The sequence below is a fragment of the Mesoplodon densirostris genome, chromosome 5, assembly GCF_025265405.1.
Source record: "Mesoplodon densirostris isolate mMesDen1 chromosome 5, mMesDen1 primary haplotype, whole genome shotgun sequence".
Classification (NCBI taxonomy): Eukaryota; Metazoa; Chordata; class Mammalia; order Artiodactyla; family Ziphiidae; genus Mesoplodon; species Mesoplodon densirostris.
Window position 1 is genome coordinate 122,336,788 of NC_082665.1, and position 13,369 is coordinate 122,350,156.

At 40.9% G+C, this 13,369-nt stretch overlaps 1 protein-coding gene across 1 annotated transcript in view; it reads right to left on the reverse strand.

The window, feature by feature from the left end:
- Window positions 1–13,369, reverse strand: part of METTL6 (methyltransferase 6, tRNA N3-cytidine) — a 15,137-nt gene continuing 1,768 nt past the window's right edge. The window contains 5 exon segments of the mRNA XM_060099450.1: window positions 1–499; window positions 501–658; window positions 2,617–2,758; window positions 8,897–9,067; window positions 12,819–12,950. Of these exon segments, the coding sequence (XP_059955433.1) occupies window positions 476–499; window positions 501–658; window positions 2,617–2,758; window positions 8,897–9,067; window positions 12,819–12,950 (627 nt within the window). The 3' untranslated portion in view covers window positions 1–475.

Below are 13,369 nucleotides of genomic sequence, written 5' to 3' on the forward strand. Positions count from 1 at the left end.
GACACTGGTCCTGAGGAGGCACATAAATGAACCAAAGTAGAGGGAAATGGGCAAACATGAGACACTGGAGAAAGAAGAGAACAATCCTTCAAGCTAAAAATACACAGGGATGTGTTATTTTAGTCTATTTGGCCTCATTTTCCCACAGTGTTGTCTGACATGCTGCCTAGAGACACATTGACAGACTTCAGGAGTAATGAATGACACAGGTCTCTTTAAGTGCTACAAGGCCCTCGTGCTTTCCTCTGTGGAATCTCAGACAACATGGCTAAATCACTTTATGCCATAAAACTTTCCTCTTCAGGTCTTGCAATTTTATTTACAATTCTGTAACACACACACACTTGCTACCTTTTAATATTAAAAGTATATATATTCATTTTAAAAAGTTAAACTATAAAAGTACACAAAATAAAAAGAGTGACTTTAAACTTTCCTCTTCAAGGGGAGGCACAGACATCAACCTCATGAAAGGTCAGGACTCGTGGCCCAGGCGCGGGGGTCACAGGAGTTGGGTTCTTCAGAGACTTTCGGAACTTGCTCTGAAGGAAAACCCTCGGCACACACAGGCCTTCTTTTTTATTCACCGTCTCGCGAAACACATACTCGTTCACCTCTTCTTCGTAACCTGTGTCCATAAAGAGCCGTGCCAGGAATTCTAGAAGACAAGCAGATCAACAGCGCTCGCAGTCTGGACTCCACTGCACCACTGAGCAGTGGTGAGGGGGGTGGGAGGCTGAGACAGGGCGTCCTTAATGGAAAGAGAACCTCAACACTAAAAGGTAAAGGAGATTTTGTTCTGGAAAGTTAACAAACTCCTACTTCTCCCTGTCAAACAAAAACTCCCAAATAAACAATAAGCAAAAAAGTTTAAGAACAACCTGGAGTACACCCTCCTTGCCCTACTGTGATTCCCCAAGGACAAGAGTCTGAGTAAAAAGAAACACAATTCCAGACTGGCTGTACTCATGCAAAGTGCGTGTGTGCTCAATTTGTTTACATCAAGCACCTCATCTACGCTAACATGAAGGAGGAAAATCGGTGACCAAAGTGGGGAGAAAAAAAATCATCTGATGGTGACATACCCTAAGGAAAAGTTAATCCAAGTAATACATCACTACACATTAAGTGAAACAAACAGAATGGCTACGTAGCAAAAACAAAGACTCTTATCGAGGGCATTACTCCAAAGAATGTGCTCTAAAGCACTTTGAAGATATTGCATCTTCTCAATTATTTATAATTGGTTTAATCAGATTTCATGAATCCAAAACATTAAAATAAATTTTTAATTTTCACCATACATTTTTAATGGTTTTATAGTTTTAATGGTAATCACTCATTTTTAGCTTTATTTTTAAGAGAATATTTCACTTCAAGAAATACAAATGTTGTAAAAATTAGAGCTTAAGTAGGTAATTATCTTATGGTTCAGATTAGAGGCATACCTCTGAGATATTGTGGGTTCGGTTCCAGACCACCACAATAAAGGCAAATATTGCAATAAAGTGAGCCACACGAATTTTCTGGTTTCTCAGTGCATATGAAAGTTATGTTTAAACTACACTGTAGTCTATTAAGTGTGCAGTAGCACTGTGTCTAAAAAAACAATGTGCACACCTTAATTAAAAAATACTCTATTGCTAAAAATTGCTAACCATCATCTGAGGCTGAAGCGAGTCTTAATAGTAACATCAAAGATCACTGGTCATAGATCACCATAGGAAATATAATAATTTATAATAGTTCGAAATATTGCGAGAATTACCAAAATCTGATATAGAGGCATGAAGTGAGCAAATGCTGTGGGAAAAATGGTGCCAAAAGACTTGTTCGACACAGGGTTGTCAGAAACATCCCATTTACGAAAAATGCAATATCCACGAAGCACAATAAAACGAGGCATGCCTGTATTTAACAGGCTTAAAACTAACGTTCAAAATACCTAGAAGACTAAAATCATGTTTGGTGTTTGGATGGTTTTCTTATCAAAAATGACCTTTTAAAGACCCCTCTATAGCAAATTTGTGTAAGAACAGTTTCAATCACTTTTTTCCTTAAAGATTTTTCTTGATGTGGACCATTTTTGAAATCTTTATTGAATTTATTACAATATTGCTTGTTTTTTGTTTTTATGTTTTGGCCTCGAGGCATGTGGGGTCTTAGCTCCCCAACCAGGGCTCGAACCTGCACCCTCTGCATTGGAAGGTAACCACTGGACCGCCAGGGAAGTCCCTCAACCACTTTTATAGAAAAAGGTTTCTTACCTTTGTGAGACTCAAGTAATCTCAAGGCACTACCCTGTCCTATTTGCTTTATTCCTGAGTGAACGAAGTGAAGATTCTGGTTTGCTCTCCCCGCTTTCCAGCGCAGCTCCTGGTGTCACCCACATGGCGGCGCATCAGAGCCTGTCCACTGATCCGGCTCACTAACTGGACACCGTCACCAGAGGCAGCCTGTGAGCTCACAGCCGGGGCTGGTAAGTGGTGCGCGTGAGCGGGCTTGTTCTGGGACCTTGTGCTTGTGAGGGGGGTACAGTCACCTCCACTCCAACTGGTACCACAGTGACAATGCAATCAAGGAAACAGCAGTCAAGACAGATTCCAGCAATCTTACCATCAGTGAAAAAATACGATCTGGTTCCATCTTGTCTAACATAAAAGTTTTCTGCAAGTTTGCTGCCGGCTTTAAACCTAAGCATGGCATGATCATACAGCCCATAGTCGCGAAACAAGACACTTTTGCCTGGTTTTAATACCTACGAAACAAAACACGCTGCAGGTAATTCAGGGACCCAGTCAAACAGAGCTTACTATAAAATAAAACCTGATTAATTTAGGGATTAAAATAACTTGCATTTGTGACAGTTATGAAAGGGGCCAGACTGCAATACCCGTACTATGAAGGAAAAGGGCCTGATAAACAAAGGAGTGCTAAGGCTTGGCAGTGTCCTGTGCACTGGCTGGGTGGGGGGGTACTTCCTGAGCACTAATGAGACTCTGTGGAAGGTCCAGTGTCACACAATTCAAGTGTTAAAGACATCAGAAGAAACAATCATACCCTCACTAAAGCACGTTCTCCCACCATTTTATTAGCCATCTCCTAATCCATGACCCTGCAGTCAAATTGTTTCTTGAAAAAAATACTATGTCATTTTCACTTTTTACTGATTTTTTGGCCTTCCTCATCCTGAGTCTCAGCTCTGGTCTCCCACGCTACAATTCTGTATGGCTTGCCCACCACGCTAACAGTGGACGGCCCTCTATAGCTTGACATTTTCTCATTGGGTCTTCATACAATTCTGGGAGGAAGGAAGGAAGGAGTGTGATTATCCTCTGTGAGACAAGGAAACTGGTAGCAGAAGAGGGAAGTGATTTGCCCACGATCATACAACAGCTACTAAGGAGGGGAGGCAGGACCCAAGCTGGGGTAAAAGGCATCACACTGCAGGATCAGGGACGTTTGTTAGCCCTGGGCGGAGTAGGGGCAGGGGGTGTCATTCCAGTTCTGTCCTCACTACTGACAAGACAAGAGAGGCTGTGAGGGAAGGGGTGACTTGAGTATTCTTCCCACACTGCTGCACTTCTTGATTTGAGGCGAAGCATCCTCACGCTAGTGCAGTGTGTAGAGAAGGGACCAGTGTCAGGCTCCGGTGGGAGTCCCTCACTACAGCCTTTCAGAAATAGCTGTCACAGAGCAGATGTCTCAAAAACTGGAAGGTAAAATCCGCCGGGAGTGGTATAACTGCCCCTCTCTTACACAGCAAATAGCCATATGCTCTTCAGAATGAAAAGAAAGTGGTACTCGCTGTGACACTTGCTTTTTATGTGGGGATTCTTTCAAACTGCGTAACTTTACCCAATAAGAGTGGACTTCAAAAGGGGGCATTGATTTTATTAAATATATTCTGCCCCATCACATCAACAAGACGATTTTTAAGACATGACATGTAGCACTTATTACAGTAGATTTTTGATGTAATTTGATGTGTTTCCTCCTCCTGAACAGAATAGGAAAGATTGCCCATAATACTTCAAAGTGTGCTGCAGATTTTCTCATTTAGCAAATTCTTTTTTTTTTTTTTTGGCCACGCCCCATGGCTTGTGGGATCTTAGTTCCCCAACCAGGGAGCGAACCCGCGCCCTCGGCACTGAAAGCACGGGGTCCTAACCACTGGACTGCCAGGGAATTCCGTCATTTAGCGAATTCTTATCAACACTAGCATGCATTTAAAACATTGTCCGTAAAGTGCCTCTTCGATAAAAACATTCATACCTCTGTCAGAAATGCTAAATTTTAAAATGTGAATAATTGAGAAGGAAAAGGTCTGAAAATTTTAGTCTGTTTGAGAAAGAAACCATTCTTAATTTCAGAGGGAAGGAAAGGCTGCATGGGACCCTTGCTCAGGAATTTGGGAAATCCTGGTCCATATCCCAGCTCTTCTGTTAACTGGCTGAATGACCGTGGACAACATTTCATCCCTCTGAATGTATTTTCTCGTCCATAAGACAGTAATTATGGTATAACACCTCCTTTGATGGCGGGGCTGTGCAGCCAGCGGCTTTCCTCACCCTCCCAACAGCTCCAGGAAGAAAGCAGGCGAGGTCGACCAGACCCACTCCACATTGAGTGAGGCTCAGAGTACAGGTGACTAGCCTGGGCTTTCAAGGCAAGTCAGTGGCACAGGGAAGACCAAAATCTCGTCTTCTGATGACAAATTTGGTCTATTTTTATTTTACCATTCTATTCCAAAACTGAGGGAATTCAACTTTAAGGCTGCCTTTAAGTGTAAAATTACGTGGCTTTAAAATTTCTCAGGTGTTAACATCCTAGAGTAATTATCTCTACCGTACAACAGCTTATTACTGTAGCTGATCAAGCAAGACTGCAGAGCTGCCCAAAGGGTGCCTGGTTGTCAGAGGCTGAGAGCTCGTTTCTTCCGGTAATTTCCTGATGAAGCATATGGTCTCAAATTAATGAACCAGTGACTGACTATGCATGACAGCATCACAATGCTGCCGTGAACTCATTCTAGGTCAGTTGAAAAAGGATTTCTATTGGCGGGTAAAAACAGGAAGACTGCTGAAATGGAATTTGTTACTATAAGAAAGGGGCCAGGTATGGACTGGGACAGCTCAAGTTAACTTTTCTTTTAATATAACACTTCATTATATACTAAAATATAGATAACATGCTATATGTTTCCATTTAAGTAAAGAATAGGCATATCCTCATTAATACCCGGCTCTGTCAGACTTAACTTTATTAATCTAATGGTGTCTCATTATGGTTTTATTTTCCATTTCCTGGGTTATTGAGGTTATCTTTTCATATGTTAACTATTTGTGTGTTCTATTCTATAAATGACTGTTTGCTCATTTTTCTATTGTCATTCCTGTTTGCTCATTTTTCTATTGTCATTCTTACTGTTACTCAGGAATTCCTTATACATTCTGGATATTAAGAGACCAGGGATCGAAGCCATGCCCCCTGCAGTGGAAGCTCGGAATCTTAACCACTAGACCGCCAAGGAAGTCCCTCAGTTGAGTAGATTTTAAGTTACTTTTCCCACCCTGTCTTTTCAGTTTCTTTGTATTATACTGTCTTTTGAAGAACAGAAACTCTTAATTTTTTTACCATCATCTTTATGCATAGAATGTTTCTGAATCTTTGAGAAAATTTTCCCTACTCTGAAGTCAAAGATTTTCTCCTATGTTTTCTTCGGAAAGGTTTAAACTTTTGTCTTTTCCATTTGTCTTTAAATCCACCTGGAATGACTTTTGTATAGGATGTGAAGTAGGAATACAATTTTTGTTTTTCTCTCACGTGGACTACCAACAGTCCCAGAATCATTTGCTGAGCAGTCCTTTTCCCAGTGATCTTCAATGTCACCTCTATCAACTATCAAATTTCCATATATATATGGATCTGCTTTTAAGCTATCACATTCCATTTGTCAATTTGTCTGTCCCTCTGCCAATACCATTGTGTCTTAATAATTGTAGTCGTAACAAGCCTTTATAGCTGGTAGGGTATAAATCTCCCCATCGCCTTCTTCTTCAAGAGTGTTTTGAGTCTTTTGTTCCTTCGTGTAAATTTAAAATCAGCCGTCAATTTCCTCAAAAAAAAAAAAAAAGTCTACCAAAAAACTTAAAATCAAACAAAGAAGTAAAACAAAACACGTAACATGAAGTGGAAAAGTAAGATTGCACAATGCATGTTACTCTTTTTTAAGTGTACAGTTCTGTGGCACTGAGCACACTCATCTTACACTTATGTAATTCTGTTAATATTTTCTCATTAGACAATCATATTATCTGCAAATAATGAGTTCTGTTTCTTTCTCATTCTAAAACCCTTTATTCCTTTTCCTGGTCTTTTCCAGCTGACTAGGACCTCCAGTATAATGATGGATAGAACACTGACAGTGGGCACTCTCATCCCCAGCAAAGTTCCAGACACTCCTTACCCTGCCCCTATTACCTCCTACTCCTTCCTAATCCCCAAAACCCTCCATCAGTGAAATCACTGGTATCCTGAATGTTCCCTTCACATTCTTGTGCTAACAAAAGCCTGACTGTCCCGAGGACAGTTTTCCCTGCAACCTCTCAAGTCAGGCTGTGCTTTCTCCCATGGTCCTTGTATCACTGGGCGTGGGAATGGGGCTGGGGTCCTCCTTGCCCCACTGCTACTTTCTGTGCATTCCCCTTTCTCCTCCCCAAGCTTCAGGTCTGAATCTCCTGTCATCAGATCATATCACCCACTATCCCTTATTGTTAGTCACCTATTGGTTCCAGGGTCATTTCCCACCATTTCATGATGAATGCATCTTCTGGTTTATGCTTTTATCCTCATACTACTCCATTCTTAATCCCCATCAATTTCAACATGCACATGGATTATGCTTCCAAATATGCTGGCCTCAATGATTTGAGCTTCTCTCTTCCAAAGATCTCATCCTCCACCCTACCTTAATCACTCGCTCCCACAGTAATGTCCTAAGGTCTTGTCAACACTGTAAAGTATAACCCCTTCGTACTCTCAATGTCACACAAGTCACTCTCCAACCACCCCCTCCACCATTTTTCCAGCTCTTTCTCTAATTCCCCATCTTTCATAAACCTTCACCTTCAACTGAGTCATCAAATCAGGGATCCTCCCATCGGTCCCCTCTTCCCTCTTTACCCGGCTTAAGTCCCATGCCCAACTGTGGATATACGCTGGGTTCTCATCTGTTCGTATGCCAGGGCAGGGAAAGGAGAGGTAAGGAGGAAAAAACCTTACAAAACCTCACAAGCAGAGGGCTAAAACCAATGTGGCAATATCTGAATTTTTTACAAAATTGTTTTCAGTGAGAATAGTTATTCCCTAACAGGTTTCCAGCATTTGAAATTTCTACCTCACTACTCTTTTAAAACATCACGAACCAGGGTTAAATTTTAATGTACAGCTCTACATATACAGAGGTTCTCAATTAATGTCCACTTCCTCAGCTTGCTGGACACTTTCCACTCTCTCTGTAAACTGACGGAAGCCACGACCCCCTGAGCAGGTGAGGCTCCCAGGCTCTCTAGATCATGCGCCATTACACTCCAGGGCCTCCCGGGGAGCTGGTGCTCCCATCAGTCACTGGTGTTCATTCCCAAGCTTGCTTGTGCTGTTGTTCTGAGATTTATCATTATATACGAGCATATAAACAATGCAATACGAACGTGAACAGAAGGCAGTTTTATTTCCTATGAAAAGTATGTTGAATACTTTGGAAAGACTTGTTAAACAAGCACTGAACAAACTTCTGTTTAATTAAGCATGGGAGAATCAACTATGAAAGTCTGGGTAAAAATATAAAAGAATCTGCCCTCATATTACTTTTCAATTGTTTTTAAGTTCTTGCTGTAAAAAAACCAAAACTCTATTACATGTGTGATTTATGTAAGATAAATGGCCCCATACTCAAAGAAAAGGCCTTGGCTCTACATGAAAAGAATGATAAGTGAGTATTAACATATTTTAACTTCTAATAAAATGTTTACGGTAAGAAGGTACCATTTTAAAAAATCATTTCTTGACTTAGTTGATTTTAAGTTAATCAACACGGTTACCCACTGTTTGTACAACTAAGAGAGCCTCTATTGTAGTTTACAAAGCACCTCGAACCTGATCTTACCTGCATCTCACAATAACCCCATGAGTGAAAGACACCCTCATTTTACAGACAAGAAAACTGAGGCCCAGAGAAGAACAAAAAGGTGGCCTGTTTTGAGTCACATGACTTAGGAGTGATGCTTTACCCCGAGTGCTGCAGCAGCCTCCTGGCGGCCACAGCAGCTTGGGTTCTCCCCAGTCTAACAACAATGATGGGAGTAACAACAATGACGACCACAGCTGACTTTTAAAGAGCACTCACCATTTCTAGGCACTGCACTAAGCACTTAAAACACATCTCATGTAATCTCCCCCAAATCCTAAGATCTAGGAACTATTATCTCAACATTCCACAGGTAACGAAATGAAGGCTCAGAAAGGTAAAGGAAGCGGCCTACATTAGGGGAGCCAGATTTGATTCTAGGCACCCTGACTCCAGACTGTGTGCTCTTGTGCACTGAACTATGCTTCCTCTCACTTTACAGCAAGACTCCGCAGAGCCTAGGCAGCTGCAAAATCAGCCCTGCTCCAAGGCTGGCCAAGCTCTGAAGGGCAGCGATGGCCACCAGGCAAATGAGAATTTAGGGTGGATGTTTTATGCAGGAGAACTTTCTTCCCTACACTGACTACACAGCCCACCTCGTGAGAACGGGGAGACTCTGTCAATCGAGACAGCACGTGAGCCTCAGAGGGAAGGTCAGTGAAAAGATCAGGACATCTAACCCTCAAGTGCAGGTTCCCAATCACTAACCTTGTAAATGTTTTGTAGGACGAGGCGCATTTTATCAGGGTGAACCGCAGAGAGCACAAATATCAACATGACAACATCCACAGACTCTGGGGGCATGTGTTCCAGAAGGTCATCTTTAGTCAGATCACACTGGAATACCTTGCATCTTTCTGTGTCATATAAAGGATTTTGCTGGAGAGGAGAAAAACACAAAATAATTTTAACACCACATCCATGTTGATACATAGAGAAAAACACAGCATCAAAAGGAGATCCTATTTCTACGTGTACACTGCTGCACAGAAATCAATGATCACTTTGTAACTGGGTAAAATAGTAATGAACCATTTGCACATGCACATGAAAGCATGTAGTGTTCAATACTGCTACAACAGACAAGATTTCATTTTAACAAATCATTTTTTTCCTTTTAAAAAATTTTATTTTATATTGGAGTATACTTGATTAACAATGTTGTGTTAGTTTCAGGTGTACAGCAGAGTGATTCAGTTATACATATACATGTACCAATTCTTTTTCAAATTCTTTTCCCATTTAGGTTATTACAGAGTATTGAGCAGAGCTCCCTGTGCTATACAGCAGGTCCTTGGTGGTTACCTGTTTTAAATATATTAACCAATCATTTTTAACTGAGTACACAGTCTATCACATATTCCAAACTGAGCATTTTATTCTTTTTCATTTTTTTAAATTAATTAATTAATTAATTAATTTATTTATTTATTTCTTTTTGGGTGTGTTGGGTCTTCGTTTCTGTGTGAGGGCTTTCTCCAGTTGCAGCGAGTGGGGGCTACTCTTCATCGTGGTGCGCGGGCCTCTCACTGTTGCAGCCTCTCTTGTTGCGGAGCACAGGCTCCAGACACGCAGGCTCAGTAGTTGTGGCTCACGGGCCTAGTTGGTCTGCGGCATGTGGGATCTTCCCAGACCAGGGCTTGAACCCGTGTCCCCTGCATTGACAGGCAGATTCTCAACCACTGCGCCACCAGGGAAGCCCCAAACTGAGCATTTTAGAAGCATGTAACTCCAGAGGGATGATAATCCAAAACCAGCCTCTGCTCCCTTAACCCTATGAAAAGTCCTTCCAACTTCCTTTATTGAGATGCTCCCACAGTTCTTCTGGGTATATTTTCCCTTGATGCAGCAAGCTAATAAAACCTAACTTTTTTTTTTTTTTTTAACTACAAGTGTGTTCCCAGTACATTTCGGTTGATGGTTTTAACACATGTATAAGAGCATTATGGAAAAAAATATCAAACTTTTCTTTAATGTAAATAAGGACTTTAATAAATAGAGAGATGGGGCTTCCCTGGTGGTGCAGTGGTTGAGAGTCCGCCTGCCGATGCAGGAGACATGGGTTCGTGCCCCGGTCCGGGAAGATCCCTCATGCTGCAGAGCAGCTGGGCCCGTGAGCTGTGGCCGCTGAGCTTGCGTGTCCGGAGCCTGTGCTCTGCAACAGGAGAGGCCACGACAGTGAGAGGCCCGCATACCGAAAAAAAAGCTAAGAGAATTCAGCACCACCAAACCAGCTCTACAATAAATGCTAAAGGAACTTCTCTAAGTGTGAAACACAAGAGAAGAAAAAGACCTAAAAAACAAACCAATAACAATTAAGAAAATGGTAAAGGAACATATATATTGATAATTACCTTAAACGTGAATGGATTAAATGCTCCAACCAAAAGACACAGGCTCGCTGAATGGATACAAAAACAAGACCTATATATATGCTGTCTACAAGAGACCCACTTGAGACCTAGGGACACATATAGACTGAAAGTGAGGGGATGGAAAAAGATATTCCATGCAAATGGAAACCAAAAGAAAGCTGGAGTAGCAATTCTCATTATCAGATAAAATAGACTTTAAAATAAAGAATGTTAAATAAAGAGACAAGGAAGGACACTACATAATGATCAAGGGATCAATCCAAGAAGAAGATATAACAATTATAAATATATATGCGCCCAACATAGGAGCACCTCAATACATAAGGCAACTGCTAACAGCCATAAAAGAGGAAATCGACAGTAACACAATAATAGTGGGGGACTTTAACACCCCACTTTCACCAATGGACAGATCATCCAAACAGAAAATTAATAAGGAAACACAGGCTTTAAATGACATAACAGACCAGATAGATTTAATCGATATTTATAGGACATTCCATCCAAAAACAGCAGATTACACTTTCTTCTCAAGTGCACATGGAACATTCTCCAGGATAGATCACATCCTGGGTCACAGATCAAGCAGGGGATGTGGGTTGGATCCCTGGTCAGGGAACTCAGATCCCACATGCCGTGGGGCAACTAAGCCCACACACCACAACTACCAAGCCCGAGCACCACAAGTAGAGAGCCCGCACACTGCAACTACTGAGCCTGCGTGCTCTGGAGCCTGCGCACCACAACCACAGAGAAGCCCGTGCGCTGCAAAGAAGAGCCCTCATGCCACAACTAAGACATGACGCAGCCAAAAATAAATAAATAAATAATTGGAGACAGTACTTTTTGCCCATAAGATTGGGAGATATAAAGAAGACTGATGTCAAATGTTAAGGGCATAGAGGAAAAAATATCTTTATACTATTGGTGAAATTATAAATCGGTATAATTTTCTGGATGGAAGCTTGGCATTATCTACTTAAATTTCAACATGTATCCTTTCTCCAAGGAATTCTATTCTATTATTCACCGCAAAAATAAGTGCACACATGTGTTTTGGGGCATGTGTACAATTTTGATTACATTAACCCTACTTGTAAGAGCAAAAAATTAGAAACAATTCAAACAATTATCAACAAGGCAATTGTTACAGTATGGCATATCCGTTCTATGGAATACTACAACAGGTAAATGAAATGCAGTGGACCTACATGTACTAGGATGAAAAACTCAGCAGGATATAACATAGAGTGAAGAAAGCAGGTTATAGCACAATGTGATGCCACTATTTAAAAAGTCTAATAGATGCTAAAACTGTGAAAGGTTGATGGAAAACTACATATCTGCATGTTGCCAAAGTATCCCCCACATATCTGTTAGTGACAAAAAGAAAATACCTGCGCAACAAAGGAATTAGGTAGTTACTACCTTAACCCAGCGATCAAAACTAGCATCACTTACAGCGAGATTACACTACTGACTCCTGATAGGATGCAATATGAAAGAAACAACATCAGCTGTTAAAGTATTTTTGCCCGAAGTATTTTACCTGATTTAATCTAACTTCTAGTTTACAGGAAATACAGAAACAAGTTAAACAATGATTAAAAGGAACAATCAGACCCAATTTGGCATGTGGTACCTCATTATAGAAAATGGCTTGCTCTCCGAAAATTCAATGTCAGTGGGGAAAAAAGGTCAAGGGGAAGGGCAGGAATGTTTTAGGCTAAGGAGATTTAAGGTACATTATAAAGTGTAAGATGTAGTCCTTAATTAAATATAGCTATTAAAGACACCTGGGACTATCGGGGGAAATCTGAATCCAGACTGGGTATTAATGACATTAGGGAATTACAGTTATTTTTGTCAGACATGATAAGTATATTGTAGTCATGTAGAAAAAGTCCTCATTTTTTTTTGAAGATGTAGGCATACATATTTAGGAGTGAAGTGTGTCAACGTTTGTAACTTACTTTAAAACAGTTTAGCAAGTCTATAAAGCAAACATAGCAAGATGCTGGCAAGCATTAAATCTGGATACAAGGATAAGGATGTTGTTTGGTGTTTCTTTCTACTTTTCTGAATACTGCTATGTTTCTGTATATATTATACGTGCATGTAAACAGGAAAACCAGGTTCACAGTGATCATAGCTGGTTAGCTTCAGGGAGAGGACTAAAATTGGGCAAATGGGTGTAGAAGGCAGGTCCAACAAGTCTAGGAAAATATAACAAAACACACAGCTGGTGCACCAACCTTGACATATTCAACTGCTCTTGGAGAAAAATCACAAGCATAGGCAAAGATATTCGGATCTTCTAAAAGCGGGAATAAACAGTTCCCAACTCCACAGCCAGCTTCAAGCATGGTCAATTTTTGATCTTCAAACTGAGGAAAGAGAACCCAAAGTTACAGTACACTACATCTACATAATGAAGAAAAAACTAAAAGGTCCAGAACATGAGACAAGGTCTCTGCCCCCATGGAGTAGACAATTAAGTGAATTGATAACCCAAAGCCACTGATACCTCGTCCAACATTGGGCAGTTTGGTGTGGAGAAAACACAGCATAATGGTTAACAGAATTGGCTCTGAGGTTAAACCGCGTGCACTCAAATCTGGACTCCTCCCCTCGCCCCGGGTTCTATCACTGGACAAATCACTTAAACGGCTTTGTGCCTCAATTTCATCAGCAAGTGGGGATAGTACTAACGCCAAACTTCACCATGTTATTATAAGGCTTAAGTGACAGAACACATGTAAAGTTCTAGAAAACGGGCATGATAAAGTGTTCACCATTATTATTA